Source organism: Calidris pugnax, unplaced genomic scaffold (assembly GCF_001431845.1).
Source record: "Calidris pugnax isolate Ruff unplaced genomic scaffold, ASM143184v1 scaffold11, whole genome shotgun sequence".
Lineage (NCBI taxonomy): Eukaryota > Metazoa > Chordata > Aves > Charadriiformes > Scolopacidae > Calidris > Calidris pugnax.
The window spans coordinates 12457136-12480656 of NW_015090803.1; the positions used below are offsets into that span (position 1 = coordinate 12457136).

At 43.0% G+C, this 23521-nt stretch overlaps 1 protein-coding gene and 1 long non-coding RNA gene across 3 annotated transcripts in view; one reads left to right on the top strand and one right to left on the bottom strand.

The window, feature by feature from the left end:
• CDCA7L (cell division cycle associated 7-like) overlaps nucleotides 1–19447 on the top strand; it is a 19633-nt gene extending 186 nt beyond the window's left edge. The window contains exons 2-10 of one of the 2 annotated variants that reach the window (XM_014937843.1): nucleotides 6719–6865; nucleotides 9876–10007; nucleotides 10463–10822; nucleotides 12921–12995; nucleotides 14492–14677; nucleotides 16030–16164; nucleotides 17027–17176; nucleotides 17773–17909; nucleotides 18431–19447. In XM_014937843.1, coding sequence (XP_014793329.1) covers nucleotides 6719–6865; nucleotides 9876–10007; nucleotides 10463–10822; nucleotides 12921–12995; nucleotides 14492–14677; nucleotides 16030–16164; nucleotides 17027–17176; nucleotides 17773–17909; nucleotides 18431–18461 — 1353 coding nt within the window. In that variant the 3' untranslated portion in view covers nucleotides 18462–19447. The remainder of the gene's footprint in view (nucleotides 1–6718; nucleotides 6866–9875; nucleotides 10008–10462; nucleotides 10823–12920; nucleotides 12996–14491; nucleotides 14678–16029; nucleotides 16165–17026; nucleotides 17177–17772; nucleotides 17910–18430) is intronic. The other variant, XM_014937844.1, reaches the window with a different exon arrangement.
• Nucleotides 9987–21752, bottom strand: LOC106885560. Its single transcript, XR_001411461.1, has 4 exons — nucleotides 21641–21752; nucleotides 21414–21539; nucleotides 20291–20423; nucleotides 9987–10145 (listed from the first exon to the last, which is right to left on the bottom strand). It is a non-coding gene; the product is annotated as an uncharacterized LOC106885560 (long non-coding RNA).
• Between the last annotated feature and the right edge of the window lie 1769 nt (nucleotides 21753–23521).

Sequence of the window (23521 nt, forward strand, 5' to 3'; positions counted from 1 at the left end):
CGTCCGTAGCTTTGTTTGGGTAGGAGCTTTGTGAGCCCCTGTGAGCCTGGTGGGTATCACTTTTTTTTTGAAATAGCTATTTATTTATTGGTAATTCTGTGTTTTCTATTTTATTTTTTTTTATTTTTTGCTATTGAAATGCCACGGTGCCATAAAGACATATTTGGGTCACCTCAGTGCGTGTATTTAGGAAGGATGGAGGCTTAGGGACAAAGATGCTCAGCTGTGGTCCAAGCAACACCCCCCTGGGGACATGCTTGGATGCATCAGGCAGTTTGTGTGGTTCCTGGTCTTGAGAGGTGGTGTGGTGACCCTCCCAGGTGGTGGGAGGGAGGAGGAAGTCAGCATCTCGCCACTGTGAGGGTGGTGAGACACTGGAAGAGGTTGCCCAGAGAAGCTGTGGCTGCCCCATCCCTGGAGGGGTTCAAGGCCAGGCTGGATGGGGCTTTGAGCAACCTGGTCTGGTGGGAGGTGTCCCTGCCCATGGCAGAGGGGTTGGAACTGGATGATCTTTACGGTCTCTTCCAACTCAAACCATTCTATCACAGAATCACATGGGGTTGGAAGGGACCTCCAGAGATCATCTAGTCCAACCCCCCTGCCAAACCAGGCCCACCTAGACCAGGCTGCACAGGAACTTGTCCAGGTGGTTTTTGAATGTCTCCAGAGAAGGAGATGCCACCAACTCCCGGGGCAGCCTATGGAGGTGGTGCTGATCTTGGTCAGCTCTTGATCTCTATGATCTCAGTCAACTCTTGCTGATGGACAGTTAGGGAGTTTTGTGGGTTTCTGTGAAAGAGGAGGGCTGTGGGAACACTGAATCATTTTTTTAGGGCCTCTGTCCTCTTGGGGGCTTTGTATGGCCTCAGGCTCTCCATGGGCAGAGTGGAGATAATGGCACTGTAAAACAGTTTTGGAGAAGCCTGACTGACGCAGTACAGTAGAAGCAAATGGTACTTACTTCTCACCTCTGATGCTATAACATGAAGCTCTTAATGTCAACCTGTCACCCTTCTACTGCATACCTAAAAGGGTCTATGTACATTGTGTGTCAAGGCTCAGCAAAGGGGAGAAGGATGTTGTCTGTTCTCAGTGCTCTTCTACTTCTCATGGGAGCTTGTTTGTGGCTGAGCAAGGCTTTCTGCTGGCCCTTGCTCCTCTGCTACATGATGGTGAGCAGTGGGTTCAGTCCTGGCTGAGCCAGAAGGACATGGCGGCGAAAGTTCCCTTGTCTCTGAAGTCAGGGATCGCCTGCTGACTGGTAAATCAGCTCATTGTCCTGGTTTGAGATAAAACAGAACCAATTTTCTTTTCAGATAGCATCTGTCGTTCGTTTGGTGGCACTTGTGAGTACATGCTCCCATTGAAAGCCATTGCCAGGGAAGTCAGCAGGATAAGATTCCTTTGAATCGTGAGACCTGCAGTTCCATTGCCCATCCCAGGGTATCATTGAAGAGGTCTTTGCAAAGCAGCTTCGGTACATGGAGCTTGTTAAAGGGTTGCGAGCTGACAAAGCTTTTGCACCCAGAAATGGCCACCTGGATGGTGGCATTCCAGGCATGAGGAGCTGACACGTTGCTTGCCTGTGGCATGGTACGGAAGGATTTTCTTTGGGACACTGGGGCTCAGAAGGCAATTGGGCACCACCACAGATGAAAGGGGGTGCTCTGGAATTATGCAGAGTTAATTCAGAAATGGGTTTTACTCCTGTTTTGGATCATCAAAAGATTAGATATTGCAGAAGAATAGACAGTAGCAGTTGACAGAGTGTTTGGACTGTGTTCCTGAGCTGCCTTGATGGTATTTGTGGTGTTATCAGTGTTTTGTTAAAAAAAGTTACAGGCTGGTTTCCAGGTAGATGTTACCAAAAGAAGGTACCATTTTAAAATAGCTTGCCAAGTGATTACGGTAGTTGGGCATTCTTTATTTTACGATAAAAATAGCTTGATAGGGTTTAGCTAATGTAATTATAAGCCTAAATAAAGCAACATAGAAACCATGCTCTACTATTCTGAAAAAGGCTGAATTTGCTAAAATTCCATGGAATAGTTTGGTTTAGCAGTAGGTTGACTGGGGTGAAAATTGCCATAACTTGTTGTGGGGGCAGGGGGAACCACCCTGAAAGTGCCAGGAGTTGTTGCTGTGACAGATTTACAGGCCCAGGCAGAATCCATCTTCACCTTCAGTGGAATCAAAGTATCCCTGCAAAGATTGTAAAACTGCGTGATGACTGCTCCTTGTATCACTTGTTCCTTCTTTTCTTGTACCGCTCGTTTGCCTTTCACCCTGGTGCCACTTGTGCCAGGAGTATACTTCACTGTCCAGAAGGTTTCAGGTTTTTGGGCTCTGATGCTGTTGAGAAATTGCTGAGATCATCTGTTATCTTCATTGCCTTCCTAGATTTCATTGCTGCCCTTGAGCCTCAGGCTGGGTGGCGTTGATGGTCCTGTTTGACCATGTGTCGAGTTGTGCGATTCTTCTGCACCATGTCTTTGCCTCTCTCTGCCTTCCACTTCTTTCACGCGTTTGTGTGATGTTTAAAATCAAGCTTTCATGCAGTGCCCGTCGCCTTTATGATTCCAGCGGAAAAGACCAGGATCTCGACTTGCAAATAGTTTTGGGATTTGGGTTTGGCACCTCTTGGCGTTCTGGCTGGGGCCCTCTATTCTTGTAGCTCTGCCCGTAATTGTCAGCCTTGGAGCGCTTCCCTGTTGGGTTGTTATTTCGGGGCTACGTGCCAGATCCAGTGCCTGTAACCCTTGGGTGGTGTTCCTGGTGTTCCTTGCTGCCTGCTGAGCCTGAGACAAGTCAAGAGGTTTTCCCCCCGCACGCGTTAGAAGGTTAAATTTTGCAGGAGTTTGGTTTGTGTGAGTATGCCTTTGAGATTAAACTGGGATTATTTCAGTTTGACTCAAAATGAATAAGCAGCAAGTTTGAACACTACCAAAACCATCTGTCCTTTGCTTCAAGTAGGAATGTCCATACATTGTGCAAACTTGAATGAGGGGAAACCAGCCCAACTGATGTTTTTGGTTTTGGTTTTTTCTTGGTAGGAGTTAAAACAGAGAATTACATCTCGCCCTGCTTTCTCACACGTTAGGTTCTCCTGGGACGTTGTTGTCTCAGAAGAATGTGCTAATATGACGATGTGCAATGAAAGCAATATTTGAAATTGCTAAGAGGTATTTGTACATATGGTTGACAGTGATGTACAGATAACTCTGAGGATTCCCACCAAAGCTGAGGGTGAGCCTGCAGGCGAGCGGTCTCTCCTCGCAGCCTGCTGTGATGCTGCCTTGCAGAAGGGCAGGTTGTTGCATCTGCTTTGGCTTTGGTATCAATAAAGTTGCTTTTTCACTTGAGACGTGAGAATTCTTCCTCTTGACTTGGAAAGTAAAAGATGTCACCCCAGGCTTTTTCTTTTTCTCCTTGCCTAATGTGGCAGGTGGAATGTGTGGGGATGGCACTTGGAAAAATGTTGTTTTGACTGGTGGGGACCTTGGGTACCTTACTTTTCCCCTCACTCGCGTGGTGAGTGTAGGAGCATCGTCAGAACAGGTCTGACATCCCTCCCAGCCTCATTTTCTGTCTTTGTCATCCTTGGCCCTTGGTGACAGATCTGACACGGGCACACACGAGCTGCCTGTTCCCAGTTCTGGGGGAACGGTAGCTCTCCTCCACACAGTCTGACAAATTTGGGCACCTTCCTGGGTGTGCTGGTGGTATTCTGTCACATTTAGAGAAGGGGAAACTGAGAGATGGGAATATCTTTAACTTTGATCTTTAGTTGATAAAGCACTCTTAGGGTTGGTGATGCTGGGGGTTGATGGGCTGTGTGCTGTTTGTAGCCAGGAAGGTTTTCTACTGCTTTTGTAAATTACCTTCTGGGTGATTTAAACAAGTAAGTGTGTTTTTATGTGCAAAAATAACTGAGCTCAATAGGTGTATAATTTCCTACTAGAAATAAGACTTTGACTTTTTCAGCAGCAGTGAATCATTGGCAGCTTTTACTGGATTTTTGGTACTTAGCTTTTTGTAACTGGTACCTGTAAAAGGCAGTATTTCTTACCTCTCTGCGTGAGAGGTTTGGTCATTTCCGCAGACCATTGTCTCTGAAGCTGTGGTCTGTTCATGTTGAAATATTTCCCTTGAGCGAGCTTGAAATGTTCATCACCTCTCTGCCTTCCTGCCTTTCTCAGGGGGTTAGTGGCCAAAAGGTCTTCTCTTGAAGTGCTTGCATCTTTCAAGTGTTTAGAATAGATTAATATTTTGACATGTGTGTTTAGGCAAAGATGTATTTTCTTTCTTGGCACATGCTTCTTTGTTGACGGAGTTAAAATGTTAGATTCTGATGCTGATTATAAACCAGATTCTGAATGTATTTTAATTGAAAGTTAAAAATGGAAATGTCTGTGGTTTCCAGGGCTACATGATAAATAACAGCAAACCACCCCATCACGGCAGAGGTGTTTGGTGCAAGCTCCTCTTTGATGTCTGTCTGCTGATGGCAATGGATGTCTGCTGGGAATAAACTTGGCTTGTGATTTCAGATGTAGAAATACCGCCAGTGAGCAAGCTCGGGGATGAGGGTGCTCTTTTTAAACTCCTGGATTATGTTTGCTTTATATTTGTGTGTTCTGTGGTGTTAACCTAAGCCCTTAAGGTGAAATGGGTACTCATTAATGGCTGAGATTCTTTGTAGTCAGGCTGTGGGGAGCAAGTCACAAACTAAAAGTCTTCAAAGTTTTGCAGTAAGTTACTTAAATCAGTACCTGAGTATTTGGGAATGCATAAAGATCGAAAAAGATCTACTGGGAATTTTTTTTTTTTTCTTGTTCAGCATCAGTAATTACACCCCCATAACGGCTCCTCTGGTGCAGATACAGAAGTAATAGACGAAAAAGAAGAAATTAGTTAGGCATACAGTAATCACAGCAGTGGCTAACTCAGCCGTACAATAGCACAAGAACTAATGCAGTGGCTCCTGGAAGCAATTTATTCATAGCAATGAGCCTCAACACTCCTTGAATGTTTTTCCATTAAAATGCATAATACTTCATTTTTAACGCTGCTCTGTAACGAGAGAATTCCATCACAGCAGCGGAGCCAGGTTCTGGCTGTTCCTTGTAAGGGGCAGAGGAATCTCCAGAGGGTTTCAAGTGTGGTCAGCACGACTTCGTGTGTTGGGTCGTGCCGTTACATGCCTGTGAGGGCCAGAGGTGGATCCTGCTCTTGCTCATGTAACAGTAAATCAGTTTTGCATCAGCCTACATCAACTGTAGGTTATTTCCGAGAGCAAAGCTTTCGTCAAGGTGCTGCTTTGCTCGTTTAATGGCAGTGGAATTTTGTCAGTGACATTATTTTTGGAGGATAAGCCTCCTTTGGGCCATTTGCCTTGGCACAAATAAATAATGATTATTATTTATCATTTTATCTTTATATGGGGCCCTCTATGAGCAACCTTGGTTGTCCATGACAGTGGGCAAGGGCAGGCTGCTCTCAGTTCTGGAGTTCATCTCGGGGATGTTCTCTTGAACGTTCAGGGCTGGAGACCATCTCCTTCTGAGGAAGAACTGTCCCCTCTCACCAGACAGCTGTTGATCTCTTGTTCCTGACAGTTAATGAGAGCAGTGGGAAGGCCATGTGTGGCTTTAGCATGCACCAAGCAGCAGGGAGGCTTGCTTCAAATAAGAGTAATGTTGGTGATGTGTACATGTGGTCTTGGGTTTGTAGAAGATAAGTATGTGAGCACCGGTGGGGGATTCAGACACTTTTCTCCCCAAGCATTTCTGTGAATGGCAGGATGGTTTTGCAAATGATACTGGGATGTGTAAAGCCATGTCCTGAAACTTGGCAGAATGCCTTCTGCCTCGGGTTTTAAGTGGATCTTTTCATCCCACCCTTCCACACATCAAATGCTAAAGCGTTCTAGGTGGGAGCTGCTGGCCCGTTACATGGAGAGGCTTATCCAAAGTGCTTGGGGAAGTATGTGGTCGGGGGAATGGTTACTCCTGGTGGTACGAGTCTCCTTCCATGCAGGGGCTGGACTTCTTGAGCTCTGAAGCTGGGACCTTGAAAGGTGCTGCTGCCTGCCCTTGGTAGTGCATCTTCCTGTTGGGCTACCTCGTGGGCTTCTAGCAAAAGAGAAATGGTCTTGGTTAAAATGGGTTCTCACAAGTGTCACGGCCGTGCTGACAGAGGAGAATGAGTTGCATTGGTTTTAGTTTTGGAGTTGGGTAAATGCTAAAATACATAACAGTGCTGTTACTGGATCTAATGGTACGGTTGCTTTGTCCTTGTTTCACATTGTGTTATATTAGAAGGTGTGTTCCTTGCCTCTGGGCCTTCATTGCGCTCTAAGAGGAGGAGCGGTGGTGGGTTTCACTAGGGATAAAGGATTCCCTGAGCACGCGCTTGCAAAGATGGGCACACACACGTATTTTTACGCCTGAGGAGGACTGTTCTGTGGAGTTAAGCACCCTGCACATCACATCCCCTCCCTAGCCCCAAATCTGGAGTCTGTATTTAGGGATTAAAACAGCCTGTACCCAATTTTCCTGGAGTTTTGGTAATTGACGTATAGTTTACGCGTAGCATATTTTGTGATACAGATTTGTACTTGCATAGGAGTATAATAACAACTTGTACTGTTGCCAATTTGAGTTTTCCTATTAAGTTGGCGCGTCTGACTTGTATCTTCTGTCTTGTTTTGAATCAGAAACAGACGCCCAAGGATGTGGCTGACATTTTCAATGCCCCCAGTGACAATGAAGATTTTCCAGGGTTCCAAGATGGTGCTTCCAGGCAGAGGTTGTTGTCAGAGAACAGCTATGCTAGCTTTGATTCCCTGGAGTCGGGAAAAAAGGTAGGAACGGATTTAAAATGTGAGTTTAAGTGAAGTAGGTAAGTGTAGGAAACAAGAGAAAAAGAATTGCCATCCTGGGCTGGTGTCCTCTGGATACATAAGACATTGGAAATGCATGATAATTGATGGGTTTTGTGGGCATGCAGACTTCAAGGTATTTCTTCCAGAAACCTGTGTCCGTGTGCTGTTTCTTCAGTAAGATTGTGTTTAAGTGGTGGTGACCCACAGAAACCATCAGCTTGCTGGTTCTCTGCTCTCTTAATGGTGAAGTAGCTTGGATCAGCATAATGATTTGATGTTTTTCATTCTTTGATTTAGTAGCTGGAGGTACCAGCTGAATTCAAAAGAAAGGAAGAGAACTGGTGTGCTGTCTTGGCTGCCAGAAAATCTAGTTTTTAGTCTTTTGGAAGCTTGTAATTATATACTTGATTGATGTGGGCTAATGTGCTAAAAGATACCCTTGTCAGTTGTGCTCTCACAAGTGTCCCTCTGCTCCATAAATAAAAAAATTGAAAATAGCTTTTTCTTTTCCTATTCTACCAGGTCAGCACCTGGTTAAGAGTTGGTGATTACAAGGAATATGACTAGTGTTAGGAAGGGGAACAGACAGAATGAGGCATGTATGAGTATGTGCTGTTTCTGAGCCTCAGTAGACAAATGGCCTCAGAGAGGCTTCTACAAGGCGCAGAAGCTGTTTGGGAGTAGGGCTTCGAGTCTGTGCTTTGGAGAAAGGAAGTGACTTAAAAGTAACGAAATATATTTGGCTTTTTATTGCTTCGTCATCTCATTGCCAGACAGCAGTGCTAGTAACTTCAGAAAACCAGGAGGTGGCTTGCTCTTGTGTCTGTGGCTTTGTGTGGAGCATGAAGAAGGATCAACAAGGAGAGCTGTTGGTGGTGGAGCCTTGTGTGGGAGCCTGAGGTTCTGCTTCTGCTGCCTGCTTGGGGACTGCAGGCACCTTACTTTACTCTCTCTGCCTTGGTTTCCCATGTGAGATGGAGATTATGATAATGATCTTTGCTGCAAAGCATTTTGAAATCCTCTGATGAGAAATGCTGTGGAAGAGCTAGGTACTGTTAATTTAACATGTGTTACTGGGAATCCCAGTGAGACTTGTTCCAAATTTACAGCTGGCACTGGAGCCTTCCTCACCACTCCTGTGTTTCCCTTGGGCCGAGAATTATTTTAAATCTCCATCAGTATTGAGTTTAACTCCTTTACCACTAAATGGTCCAATAAAAACATGAGGGTTTTTTTTTTATCCTGAGTTCCATCTGTTTATGATGCTGAAAAAGGCTGTAGATGCTTGTGCAGGAAATGAAAAGCTTTTGGTGTGAAGAGCAAAATGATGGGAAGTTCAGAAAAACGCTGTAGTTGATGGGAGAGGAGGGAAAGCCACTGGTGAATGGGATGTTAGTGCATCAGGTGTTCCCTTGGAAGTTGAAGCACAAATGCATCAACAAGTATTGACCTCTGTGTGTCTGCTTTTCCTTAGGGCTTTCTGCAGCCCTGCTCCCATAATCTCTGCACTTCTGCTGAGTTTCAGTATCCCTGATGTGTATTCTACCTTGTGTAGACCATTCTTCATAGGTCTAGGTGTGTTATTTTTAGTCATTTTAGCTAACAAACAGCTTATCCCTCCCCCTTAACTTCACTGTGGAATGTCATGAAAATACAGAATGCATAAAAACTTCAGTTTCTCTCCAAGAAATGCAATTTAATGTAACTTCCCTATTGTGTTTGTTCCTTTCTCAAGCAGCTGTGCTGCAGCTACCAACAAAAGAATAAAGTAATTTTACTCAGAGAAAACTCATTCCAATTACCCATAATAATTTGTAGGAGATGTTTAAGTGTAAAGAAACAGCATATGCAGTAGCTCCCCCCTCCCATTGCCCTGTTCCACTCATCTATTATATCTTTTTCACCAGATATTATCTTAATGTAAAGAAGTGTGTAATTAAAGTCAAGGAAGGGAGGGGAGTGGAAGGGAAAATAAAGATATTTAGCAAGTGCATCATATGAAAGGTCATTTTTGTCTCTTGTGTGGGAGGAAGAAATAGCAGAGGAAAATTGGGGAAACAAACTTAAGTGAGTGTTGCTGACTTCCAAGAGGCAGGTGTGGTGTGAACATGGGTTATTCCTACCATGAACAAGTCTATGAGGAGACGAGTTGACAGATAGTCTTCTGGTAATTCTGATGAGAAGTATGGAAATGTATTTCTGATTTAGTAACTGCATTGTGTTTAATAGGTATGTAATGTGCATATCGTGAGGAGTGCTTTAATGAGATCTAAGTTTATTTTCATGGCTGGCGTCTTAGTCTATACACAGAAATTTGGGATCTGCCTACCCTAGAATGCATTTGAATTATAAACTACACCATTAAAACAGAGAGCTGAGCAGCTGGGAAATGGAGGGATGTTAGTCAGGCTGTTCAAGGCTCCGTGGTTTTGTGTTGGAGTCTGTCACTTCAGTGAGGGTGTAACAGCATGAGAAGGAGCAGACTCCATCTCCAGGAGCCTTGAGTACAGCTGCAGCGAGCCCAGAGGAGAGTGTTGTTTCTACTGCTACGTGAAAAAAAGGACGTCTCTTTCTTACTGTGGTTGGTTGTGGTTTGTATTTTCTTCCATTCAAGGCCTGATTTTCACATTCAAAAGAAAACATACAAAACAGCATGGTAAGTTACGCGTAAGAAAACAGTTTATTTTTATTGGATAGTAGCGAAGAGGAGGAAGAGGTGAAGAAGAAAGCTTGCCCCACAAGAAGCAGCCCAGTTAAAGCCCTGTGCTCAAAACAAGGGGAAAAAAATTCCTGCTAAGTTAAAATAGCTCAGTGCTGAAACTCTGAATGTCTTCTGCTTTTTTTCTTTTGACAGGCTTTGCCTGCAAAGTGCTTTCACAGTCTGTGCCACCTAGTTGGTACTTGCTTGAACCGCAGAAGCCGTGTATTGTGACTGTGTGACTACTCTGTGTCTGACCTGTCTCACAGCTGTGGGCTGATATTTTTACAGGGGGTGAGATTTCAGCCCAGATACCTCACCGAGGAACTGCAGAAGATTTTCACTGAAGACACTGACTCTGAAACGGAAGCGTTTGAAGGCTTCGCGTCAAGTGAGGTGGATGTGAACAAGAAAGGAGTTCTGGTAAAGGCAGTCACTTATGTGTGAATGTTTATGTTGACTTCTTTTTCTCTGTCTCTTCTGTGTAAACCTCATGTTCTAGCAGGAGTGTTTCTGATGTACTGTGGTGTTCTTTCTTCATGCTGAAGAAAAACGTGTTATCTTAAGAGAGGAAAGAAAAGCTTTATTTAACATAACATCACATATTAAAAATGAGAACTTCTTCCTCTGCTTGTAGACTGATTGTTCCTCTGAAGGCAGCTGTGTCTGTATCCCAGACAATATTAATATATAGATTTTGTGTTGGTTTCTGCAGAGGGAGAAGTTGTGTGCTGTCAACTTTTAAAAATTTGTTGATTTAAATGAATTTATGGCAGTGCCTTTGGGTGGTGAGACTGCTGCCTAGAATTAGTGATTTTAAAAAAGACCTTTCTTGTGTCACAGCCACTAATGTAACATGGGATTGTTCCTGCCTCTAGGGCGTGGAGTCAGACTTGACTGATGAAGAACGTGATAATTTATTGGGTAGTGAGGAAGAAGAGGAGGAAGAGGCAAAGAAGAAAGTTTCCCCCAAGAGAAGAAGCTTTGGTCTTCGTGTTGCCTTGCAGTTTCCCACCAGAAAATCATCTGAGAAGAAAGTGCCTGAACAGGCTTTTTCTAACTTACCTTTAAAGGACAGTGAAGCCGTCACACCCATTTCAAAAGAAATAACCTGCAAGCGGTGGGACAAACTAGAGGGCTCTGCTTCAGACTCTGAAGAAGACATTAAAGAAACACAGGAGGAAAATTCCAGTGCTCTGCTTAAGAGAGCCATGAATATTAAAGAAAATAAAGCCATGGTAAGACTTATGAGCAGTGCTTTGTTCTCAGACCTTTACATCGAGTACTTGGCTTCAGCACACTTGAATTTTGGGGGCCACACTGGTGCTGTGCTGGGACTTTGGGAAAATCTCAGTGGTTTGTGTTTGAATTTTTCTGCCCGGGAAGACTCTAGAGGGCCTTCAGCCCTCAGATATTTGCCCCTCAAATAGCTTTAAGTAGGATTAGCCTACTCAAGTTTAACTGCAGAGTTGAACCAAGCATTTTGTATGTGGATGTGAGCAAAGTTACACATGCCCAAGTTGCAGTCTGATATTCCGGACATGTCAGAAAACCAGCTGGTCCCTTCGGTGGTTTGTGGTGTTATTTGCTCAATAGAGTTTCTACTTTTCATTTACGTCTGAGAGATCTGCTGCAGTTATTGATTGGAAAGCCAGCTAAACACTGCTAAGGATGATAAATGTAATTTTTCAGTTGTGTGGGATGTGATGTTTACAGCTATGCTTTGCTGTGTACTACTGAAAGTGTGTGTATGTGTGCGTGTAGGTGGGGAAAAGAGAGACACTGATTGTTCCCTCACATGTTTTCCTCTGTTGTCCAAAACATCACCAGCTCTTTTAATTGTCACACTGCTGTGCAAATCCCAAGTTGATATTGGGTCCTCGGTGGCTCCTCTAGTTTTACTGTATTCCAGGAGAAGTTGGAGCCTCCAAGCAATTGTGGGGCTCAACTACACCTCTTGGGTGTGTGGGCCTGCAGCTCCCACATAAAACTTGCTTTAGTTTTGTACCTAATGTACAAATATATCTAATTGCTTTGTGCTTCTAATCCGTCCTGTTTCCTCACTGCTTTTGTGTTGGTCTTGCTGCTCTTTCTTCCCACTTTCCACCTTTCCCTCACCTTTCCTTCTAGTTCAACCAGCGTGAAATTCATTAGCATCCTAGTTCTGGTTCTGTAATGACGTTAAATAGCTTTTAATAAGTGCAACACTCAAGTATTTACCAAGAGATGTTGTACCCAGCTTTTAATCTCATGATTGGTACGGCGGTCTCAGAGACAGCTAGCAGCCTGGCTCATCCCTGCTATAGCTGGCTTTTCAGAAGATGGCCTTATCCTGGCCTTTCAGAACAGGTCTGTATTTATTTGTTTTTATTTTTTTTTGGCCTGTCAGTCACTGCTTCTGCTGAAATGCACCTCCAGGACATCTCCTGCATGGTTCAACAGATTGTCCTGCTGAAGTGCTTCTGACACTGCATATGCCAGGGTTAGGGGAGCTGCCAGCGGGGTTTAGTTGTTTTAACGACTTTGCAAATGAGTGTGTACCCATGTGTATCTGCCCAAACCAACAGGTATTTGGTGTTACGGGCTGTGGTTGCAGCATTTGTGAAATCAGTGCTGGCTCTCGTGGTAGAAAAAGGGAAGTTCTCAGTCATCACTACTGAGGACCACTGAAAAATGACCAGCAAAGTTTCTCTGCTGCAGTGTCACTACTTAAGGGGACGTCAAGTTCCTTGGCAAAAAGCACAGGCGTATCAGCAGGCATTCAGTAAAACAGTCCACAGGGAACATCTTAGAATCCTCTAGTAGAGCTTGGAGCACTCTTGCTGCCAAGAGAACCCTGTCTTCTTTTTTTCCCTCCTGTCATGTGAACTGTGAATTTCTCATCAGTCACAGATACTGTAACCACACTGTAATGCACTTCTTCAGTGCTGTTTTGACAAAATTGGGTGTAATTCTAGCTAATTCTAATTCCCAGCAAGAGTTAATGGGAGCTGTGAAGTTAGGTCTGCTCATTCAGGGGTAAAGCTCCTTTTATGAGCCCCACTTAAATAAAGTGCCTCCAGAAAGGTTTCATGCACTGAAACTTCACGTGTTGAGATGGAATTGGGAGTGTGTGTGCAGAGTGGTGTTAGTATTGCCTACAGAGGTTTGCTCATTCAGGGGTAAGAGCTCCTTTTATGAGCCCCACTTAAATAAATTGCCTCCGGAAAGGTTTCATACACTGAAACTTCATGTGTTGAGATGGAATTGGGAGTGTGTGTGCAGAGTGGATGGTAACGTGTTGCTTATTTGCAAGATTGCAGTGAGTTTTCAATGTGGCATCACTGTTGGTTTCAGCTTGCCCAGTTGGTAGCAGAACTGAATTCCATACCCGGCCTGTTCCCGGTGAAAACGCCCACCTCCACTCCTCCGGTAAGTCTCTGGTACCAGCTAGAGGTGACAGACCTGTTTCCTAGAGTTATGACTAATGTGTTTCCTGATGAAACACTTTCACCAAGTTTGTTCTGATTTTCTTTGGGTTTAGTTGCTTTATTCAGATGGATTTGCTATTGGTCAGTAGTTAAGTACCAAGGGTTATGTAAAGAAATGGAATTTTATAAGATGATTTATGAAGTATGAAGACCAAAGTGAGATGTTACTTTATCCTTTTTACCCCAGAAATACTTTTGAGATGCTAGGCAAGTCTATGTTTGCGTATGTGGGAATAAGGAAGAGTAGTTGCTTCCCTTTGTGTTTAGTGCCTATTAATTTCCCAGTTAATGTCCCTCTTGCAGGCTTTTCTTTTAAAATCCACTTCCCAGTAGAGCTGTGCTGATGAAATTCAGCCACTTTGACATGAAACTGGGATGATACTGTAGTTATTTCAACTGGCTTTTCTTGGCTACAAGAACTGTCAGCCCCTCAAGGCTCTCTATAGGGTGTGTTTTTTCCACATGTATTATAAACTGAAGACCTTTGAGTAAAAATTGAAGGGCCATGTCTTTGGGAAGTCGATGTAGAAATGCTGTTGTGGTGCTCATCAAGTGAAAAGGTGAAGCCAAATTATACAGTCATTGAAAGGTTGGAAACTTGCTAGCTCTAGTTAAATGCTATAGAAACTTAAACCATCCTTTGAATAAATACATAAGTCTACTACTTTTATTTAGTATCTTTACTTGAGAAGGTGGGAGGGCATCAGGAATACTGGGGTTATCTCTTCTGCTTGTTTTTTGACTTCCAGTCTGTTTCTTTGTGATGTGCCTTTCACTTCTTTCAAAGGAAATAACTAAAGAGTAGAGCAGCAAGCAGACATGCTTCCTACATCTTGTTTATCCTGTCAGATTTAGTAGATGCCTTTATGGTAGGTGTCTGCAGGACTTTGGTTGTATGATTCCAGTCATGCAGTAACTGGCAGGTGTGAGAATATGAAAAGGGTTATCTTGTGCCTCCTAGTAATTTCCAAGAAAATTCCTATAAATCCTTCCTAAAAATCTGGAGGATTTCCAGAGAATAAACTTATTAAGACCCTTTCAATTTAAAAAATATAAAGGAAAATAAGCTAGAATGCAGATTATTCCTTGAAGATGTATTCAATTTGTGGGAAAATCTGAACCTTTATCTTCTGAAGAACAGTGAGAATTAGCTTCTGCCTTCATAGGCCATACAAAAAATTTAGGTATACATCTGTGATGTTAATTGGAATAGAATTTGACCATGAAAGTGTGATGGTTTAGAAGGAGGCAAAAGATATAGCATGTATAGTATTAAGTATGCTAGAAATTGGTGTCGTTTGGCTTAACCATTAAGGAGTAGAAGAAAAACAGATTAATTCATGATAGTACAAGTGTGTTACAGACATTTTGAAGTAATTTCTGGTGTTTACAAACATAACTGAAAAGACAGTTACTGGAATCGTCTTCTCTTCCCAGAAACAGAAGAAAATCCCAAGAAGGACATTCTCTGAGGGCCAGATAGAACGTCGCATGAACCCAACCAGAAATGCTCGTCCACCAGAGAAATTTGCCTTGGAAAAATTTACTATGTCAGCTGTCAAATTCGCAGAACACTTCCGTAGCTACAGACAACAAAACCTCTTGAAGAAGAGACTCAGTATGGTATTTGCCAGACTTTGATATCTCCAGTGGTTGGGGATTAGGAAACATTTAAATTGTTGGCCAGCCCTTTCCTACAGAAAGCTAATGAGAACCTTTGGGTTGCGATTAGCTACAGAAGAGTTGCGTTCAGGCCCTTCTTGCCTCATCTTTCAGCTGTTAACTGGGCTTTATTTGTGACCTGCGTTGTCCAAACATATCAAGGCCATTTACTTATGGTCTAGTATTTATTTATTATCTGAAAATTACTGGAGCCCACAATGTAGAAGGCCTTCGAGTGGCAAGGCGGTGGGGCTGGTGGAAGAGACTAAGCAGATCTCTGTCTTCAGGCTCAAAAAAAAATAGCAAAACCCCTCTCTGGAAATAGGAGAGGGAAGATAGAGAAGGGTGATACAGCTGAACTGAGAATCTGCACCAACAACTTCCAACATACTGTTTAGCCATTCAAAAGTTGCAGGTTTTATGCTTCCCTATATTTTCAAATCTGGTTTTCCCTCCCCCTTGACTTACAGTGGTCATTTGCCTTGGTTTTATTTACTGTATAGTCTTTATGAAGAAGACTCTTAAGTTTGTATCTGCACAGGCTGGATCCCAGTTCTGCTTACAGGAATGAGTGCTGGGCATAGTTGAAGCATTTCAGAGGGAGCTTGGCACTGAACGAGAACCGGAGCTGGTAAATAGCTAATTTGGAGAGAACAGGGCTGATCTGGGGTGAAGGACAAATGAGGTGTTAAAAGTGGGGTAGAGAGAAGGCTAAGGATCAGATGAAACTTGTACATGAATCAGGGTCAAAGAAAATTATAACTGGAACAAAAAACTCCCACTTTATAGTGTAGTGGAGGACTCTTCCAAATAACAAAGAGGGTAATAAGAAAGGGCTGGGTGTGGCAGGATTAATCTAAAACTTCAGTAAAGGTTTTTTTGCAGGACATTAAGGATTGGAGATAGCAATTACAGACACTGCTCAGAGATTGAAGGAGCAAAGCATGGGAAGGCAGATGGTTATAGTTCCTTATTCTGAGCAGGGAGAAATGGAGTATGAAAAGTTGCAGTGATTGTGTGCTGGGAATGCAAAGGAAAGGAGGCTCTAGAGAACATGTTAGGGGTTTGTGGAACTAGAAATAGGAATGATGAGAAGGAAGAACATATCAACAGAATAAATAATCAATGGAGTAGAGGGAAAGAAAGAGGCAGTGATGATTTGGAAACTCTATTCCCTGTTCTTCCAGTGGTCCGTGAACCTGTAGTCCACCCCCTCTGGACTGCGTACACATTATAAATGAAAGAATTTGTCACCAAGTGGTGACAGAGTCTTCATGACATTAGACAAAAGGTGTTGAGATGAGTTTATTCAGCAGGAGGATTGTGGAGTGCGAAAAAGGAGGAGATCATCAAAGTATTCATCACAGCGTCCGGTAGAGGATATTACTGAGGAGGACTTGGACAACATTGCGATCACTGTTAAAGACAAAATCTACGACAAAGTTCTAGTAAGTGGCTGCTGTTTTCTTTACTGTGTCCCGTGCACTTGAAATAGAAAATCTCTTAATAGTTCACCTGGTGTTAGCTGAAAGGTGTGCTTTCCTGAGGTTCTGGAGAGTGTGGCTCTGCATTATTAAATTGCACAAGCACGACTCGAAAGCTTTGCCAGGCTTCCATGGGCTTGCCCACGCTGGTTGATGTGCCCCACCAACTTTTTGCCTCTGCAAAGAAGTGCTTTCTTGCCATAGAGCTATTAAGGGGAATTTGCTTGTAGCTATGACTCACCACTGATAAAAGTTGACATCCCTTTTATCTCTTTTTCTCACTTAATATAAATGTGGAGGCAGTGGCGGTTGTGCCATTCAATAGTAGTGCTCCCTGGTGCTCCTTGTACCTCCTGGAAATAACATTTCTGTATGTGTTGGGTAATTTCCAAAGCTCTTGATGGAACTCCTCCTTCCTTTCCTACACCGGATTTGACTATTATTAATTGTCATAAAGATCTAGATGATCAGCTTACTAAATATTTCATGCTTCATTGTATTTGCAGAGATGAATCACAAAGTCATTTTCTGAATAGTTTTAGCTTTTTCCTAGAGAGAGGAATGGATCAGAACTGTGACATGAGGTTCATATAGTTTGAGACTCCAAATGCAACTGAGGCTGGAGACTGTCTCTAAAATTCCTAACATCTCTCCAGATAATTTATCATAATAACAAAACTGATGGTTTTGACTAAGATTTTCCTTGCTGAATTTGACTTTGGTTTGAGGTTTGTGCTTTGCTATCAGCAGATACATTAGGAAAGTTCAGCAACGAGGATCTGAGATGTCCTTCATTACATACATTTCTCCTCCTTTCCAACTTTAGGGTAGTACTTGCCACCAGTGTCGACAAAAGACAATTGATACGAAGACAGTCTGTCGCAACCAGGGCTGTGGAGGAGTAAGGGGGCAGTTTTGTGGACCGTGTCTTCGAAATCGGTATGGGGAAGATGTGAAATCAGCACTGCTTGATCCGGTAAGTATCATTTCTTGAGCTTGGAAAGAAAGTGTGATGAATACGGTTTTGGTAGTAAGCTGGGATGAATATATGCTCGTGAAAACACGGTGTTCAAAGCTTTTTGCCATGAGAAGAGCTGTAGTACTGTTACAACTCACACTGATCTTGTTGGAGCTGGGCCTGGGTTACAGTCCACCCATCTTTGTGCTTTGAAGCTCTACGTGCTTACCAGATAGTGGAGAGAAAGCATGAGACCTTTTAAGAAAAGGAATCTGTCCCCTTTCAGAAAAATGCCCAAACATACCCTATTTTAATAATCCATAATGTGGCATATGAAAGAGATTCCTTGTTTTAGATTCTAATTTTTAAATACGAGAAAAAAGGAGGCGGACACCTAAAAGTCTTAGGGTTGGTTCCCTTTTCTCTGTTTAGTCCTGCAGGATTTGGAAAGTGTTAACAAGGCTTTTGGCTGGCAGATTTGGGCTTTTAAAACCTTGCCCTGAACAGTCTCGCAGTGAGGAAGCCGTCCGTGTCTGTCTGAGCAATGAGACGGTGACTATAACCTTACTGACAGCTTGTCTTTCCCCTCCCTCCCCACGTTCACCCCCTTGCAGGCCTGGATCTGTCCTCCTTGTCGCGGGGTGTGCAACTGCAGCTACTGCCGCCGGCGGGACGGGCGCTGTGCCACGGGCATGCTCATCCACTTGGCCAAGTTCTGCGGCTACGACAATGTCAAGGAGTACCTGGAAAGGTGAGGGCTGTGCCCTGTGGGCATTCCTTTTTAGACTCCTCTAAATAAGGTTTGACTTCTGTGGCCTGGGGCAGATCCTGGAGCTACGTAAAAGAAGTCTCTTGGATCTGAGATTTCTCCTAGGCTGAAATTAGCTTCATTGAAGTGAGTCGTATTGTCTGTGAAAACAACTCATTTGTTTAAGAAAGTGAAATGCTTTTCCCTATTTTGAAATCAGTACTGCTCGCTTCAAGCGTATAGAAGTGCTTTTTTAGAAGTTGTCATCTTCAGAAATAGAAACGTGGATGGTGACTCAGGGAGGTGGTTGAGTCACCATCCCTGAATGTGTTTAGGAGTCGTTTAGATGCAGTGCTGGGGGATATGGTGTAGGGGAGAACTTTGTAGAGTGGGGTTGATGGTTGGACTCAATGATCCCAAGGGTCTTTTCCAACCTGAACAATTCTATGATTCTAAATAATCTGTTTATGGGGAACCTGAGTTGCCTAAAAAGCACTAACACTGTTTTCTTACACATCCTGCAGTTTACAGAAACAACTGGCAGACGGCAATTGAGAACCCTGAACTCAAGCTGGGCCTGCAACTGGTTGATATGTTGACAAGTTTTGACTTCAAAAGGTTATTGCTATGTTTTATATAAGATAGAATTGTAGAGTATAGTATATGCATTTCTGTGTTGGGAACTTTTTGATTGATGTGGTCTTATGCAAAAAGATCTCTCAGGAAAATGTTTTGGTAGAGAAATCTACATGCACAGACCTATATGCTAAGTGAAATGGCACTCTTAAACCTTGAGTGGTTAATTTTTAATAGAGCTACACAACCACTTGATGGAGAAACTTGGCCAATTTGAGCAATGTTTTTATTTATATAATTGTGCAAGTTTGCAGAAAGGGTGTTTAACAACTACCTGTAAAGTATACCACATCTTTGAAGAAACAAAACCCCTCTTTGTGTTCCAACTTGACCACAAAGATTCAGTTTTCCAGCTCTTGCTTTCTAAACCTGTTCCTCCACCTGCAGTTTATGGAACTTGTCCCTACAAAGAAGGGAAGTGTACTTTCACCTGAATGCCATTATATTCCAGCAAAAGCTGATGCAACCTACCAGGGGAGGATTATTTTTTTTTTTATTCCAAAGTGCAATTAAATCACTAAACCATGAAAGTGAAAGAGTGTTTTTTTTAAAAAAAAAAAATTAAATAAAATTTAAAAAAAATTAAACATCATCCCAATAAAGAGAAAGAATTGTCTATCAGCAGTTTCCATGTGATGCACCTGCTGCCTGAACCAACTACCTTACAGCAATCCATAACTGGTGAACTGGTTTAAGTCTCAAAGTTCAGGATTATTTTTTTTAAATACAGTTCATACTTAGAAGTTTTTTTCATATGTACAACCAAGTTTTCAAGCAACTTTGTTTAAATGCAAGATGTTTGTATTGCAGTATGATTATATTAAAATTTTTGTAAGATACACACTGCATTTTACATAGAGAAAATAAAGAATAATCAAGAGGAGCATTTTGTGAGTCAAACTACACCTAGATGCTGATGTTTCTTATTTATTTTCCTATAGCTGGTGTAATGAAGGAATGCTTGCAGATCAATGATCATTATATGGAGAAACACATAAACACAACACTGACGGATGAGGAGCATATAAGTGTTACACTAAAGAACATTTTTTGTGAGGCAAATCTGCTGCTCCAGCTGACTGTGAAAAATATTTATCTCCTTTTGCTTTAACTACAAGGCAGATTGAGAAAGCAGCACGTACTATTGAAAACTTAGCAGTAAACTGCCAAGAATACAGCTTGCTCTTGCCAGAACCCATTTTGCTGGCTTCTTGCTTTTCAGATTGAAAGTTCAAATGTAAGTTCAGAGAATCACAGAATGGTTAGAGTTGGACGGGACCTTAAAGATCACCTAGTTCCAACCCCCTGCCCTGGGCAGGGACACCTCCCACCAGACCAGGTTGCTCAAAGCCCCATCCAGCCTGGCCTTGAACCCCTCCAGGGATGGGGCAGCCACAATTTCTCTGGACAACCTGTTCCACCTTCACAGTAAAAAAATTCTTCCTAATAGCTAGGCTAAATCTCCCCTCTGTCAGTTTAAAACATCTGGTAAGGACTAGTCCTGTTCTGCACCTCTAATAGCTGCAAGAAGTTCTAGGTGATCAATATCAGGGCAAAATGTAAAGTCTCTGGATTACTTTTTGAAGTCATAGTGGACCAACATTAACAATCTGCCAATATTCCTAAACTTCCTCAGTGCTGTTCATAGGGTCACAGCACGTTAGTCTAACCCCTGGTGGAACTTATCTACCTAATGAAGGAATCTAGAGTCCCTGAACCTGATCAAGCAATTTAAGTTTATTTCTTACCTTCCATGAAAGATACACGCTCCTTCCCTTTGTGGGTGGCCATAATCTTCTTTGGTCTTTTTGGTAACATCTTCAGTCAAGCCCACCTTATCCAAAGGCCAGTTGTTCTTGCGTGCCATACTCTGCATTACAACTTTAAAAAATGCTTCCAATAATTCAGTATCCAGACAGCAATTTCAATGTCAGACGTGTTAACATGCCCCTCTTGGGCCAGTTGTGCTTAAATGTGAGACTGAGTGGGGTTTGGTGGGTTTTGGCTTTGGTTTTCTCTTTTTTTTTCCTTTGGCCATTATTTAAAGTAAGGCAAAAAAGCTGCATGAATGCAATTGTTTGGAAACAAAGCATTTTGCACAGTACAGAACAAACCAACCCCCTCTGAGTCCCGGTTTAGAACAAGCCTGTGTGAACATCTATTTCAGCCTGCGTGGTCCTTACGTGCCCCCAGCCCTTGACAGGAACAAGTGCCCAGAAGATAAAGCTTGAAGAGAGGCAGTAAAAGCAGTGAAAAAAAAATAAATAGTGGGGTTTCTCTGTGCCTGTGGCACAAAACGAGCACCGTTTGGGGAGCTCGCCATGAGCAGCAGAGAGAAGAGGAGCTGCCTCCAGCCCTCATGATGCCATCCCCTTCTGCTTCCAAGTACAGAAGGGGTTTGGGGTCTGGGCTGTAGATACTCCCCGGGCCCCCACTGCCCATCTTCTCCAGGGAACAATGACAGCCTGGCCAACGAGTCCTGTGAGGAGCTCCTGGCCACGTTTCTGGTACATTAGCAGAGAATTACCTGAGTACCATTGGTGGCCATGCAGAATTTGAGATACCCTGTTGTCAGGCTCTCATGCAGCTTCAGTGTTGTCTTCAGAATAATTACATGCATACGTGCTGTGATCATGGCAAGAAGTGAGACATCAATACACTGCTGAAGGTTTTTCATCCCCTGCTGTGGTAACAACTACACAAAGAGGTGTAGTTTTTTTTCCTGCTTTGCCTGATAACAGTGCATTAATACTAAGGAATAAAATGCCATGTCACCATGTCACGTGCACGGAATTGGTTAAATACTAACGTTGGGAAGACCTGCACTCTTAAACTTTTTTAAACTATGAAAAGCAGCATTTATTTCCTTACCTGCTTTGTCTTCATGCTTCTGAGGAAACTGGAGATGAGTTTGGATTGTTCCTCTTGCTTCCAGGAGATGGTTATTCTGGTATTTAGCTGATTTTTTTATCTTTTTATTTAAACTTGTGCTTAACTCTGCAGAGAACATCACAAATGTAAGTAACACTAACGGTAAAAAAAATAAATGTTTGGCAGTGGAATGATATGCCTTGACAATGGCAACCATTGCTGCTTACCTGTCAGCAAGGACTGAGGACTGAACAAGCCAGAAAGCCACACCACCACTGGCAGCACAAGGTCCTGTGGCCAGATCCCAAGTTCTCTTCTCGCATGAGAAGATCAGTAGCCCTAAAAGAGAAGCAGCAGCAATAGCTTCTGCCTTAACCTCTTTGTACTACTTTTTTAGAGAAAATAAATTGAAGACTTTGAGTCTTTGTCTACTGAGAAGGTACACGGCTGAAGTAACCAGAAAATACCTGTTTATATAAGAATGGTTTTAGTGGAAGTTGTTCTTTACCTGATGTGGGTAGGTATGAAATCAATCGTAGAAACTGATCAGCATGAGACAGGTTGCTGGCAACGGAGAACGTGAGTATGCTCAAGCCTGTCAAACTTGCTCAGGTTTCTCTCCAAGACAACGTCACCATTGCTAACGTTAACACACTTTCAGAAACTGCCAAAAATGGGTAACAACAGCTGATGGCTTCTTAGATGCAAATTGTCTGATACCATCTTCAGTGGTGCATTTAAACTGCCAGTAAGTTTAAACTTCCATTTAAACAGTGCGAAGTACGGATCAGGAGCACAAAAGCTCCTGACGAGGACTCTCAATAATGATGTACTACAGCACACATTGCCATGAGATAGAGGAATTTCCAAAAACACTGCATATTTTTTTCCATATCTAACCACCTGCTGGTAGGAGGGGAGGGGAAAAGGCATCCTGTGAGATGCTGAACACCACTAGCGCTTGGGACGAGGGAGGTGACGAGGTCTCGCTTTAGCAAAGTTTTTTTTGCTTTCTGCAAAACTCACTTCAAAGTAAAACTGACTTGCATTAAGACAAATTTTGGACAAAAAACTAAAACTGGGGTTGGGTCAGTGGACTAGCTCTGTGCGTAGCAGCTAAGCCCTGTTACTGAAGTGTACTTAGTGGGCAAGGCTGTACGTGGATGGACGTGGCCAGTTTAGTCCACGTGTCTGGCACAGCATCCTAGAAGAGTGCAGATTGCAGTACTTCATGTGAGGAGAAAACATCACACCACACACCCCACAACCCCCCTTTGGAGAACAATAAAAACCATACTGGCATCATAAAGAATAGCTATTCTTTTCACTTCCAAAAAAAGCAAGAAGAAGCCCCAAATTGCATAGAAGAGTAACAATACTGTTAATAAAATAGTCACTTGCCTGCAGACTTAGGTCCAGCTATTTAAGAGACCTATGGATCCCCGACAGGAGGAGGTTCATCCTCCCACACTCTTGAAGGCACACAAGGGCACAGGGGCTCCAGGCAGTAGCTGTCTGTGTGATGTCTGCCACGTTAAACTCCTTGGGAAGCATGTCCAGAATATTATCCAGGACATTCTTCTCCTTTCCGGGCAACACAAACAGAGCCATTAGAAATCACTGCAATCAACTTTGTCTGACTCTTCTACTTTCAAGTCTGGAGAGTGCAAAAAAAAAAAAAAAAAAAATCACATTTTCTTGGGCAGATAAAAACCAGGTGCTCCCCCACCTTTGCTGTCTCTTTGGAAATAGTATTGCAAGAACTGACTGCAAACCAGTTAATATTCAGCAGCTTCTATTTAGCTTTACCTTTTCAAGTAACACAGACCCCTGGAGCCAAACAGCATCATCCCTGGGCTCAGGATTGACTGCAGTTACAACAACGTAGCCTGAGATTGCCTTGGTTTTCAGTAAAGCACAATTAGTAGTTTTTATTTTTACAGTACCTAATAGCTTCTATCTCTCCCCTTCCACCCCTGCAGTCCTTACTGTCTCGGGCATTACAAAAATACATTACAAAATGTATTGGCATTACAAAATACAGCACAAGCACATGGAGACACATGTGTCACCCCCCAAAAGAGCCTCTCTCCCTCCCTGCAGGCCTG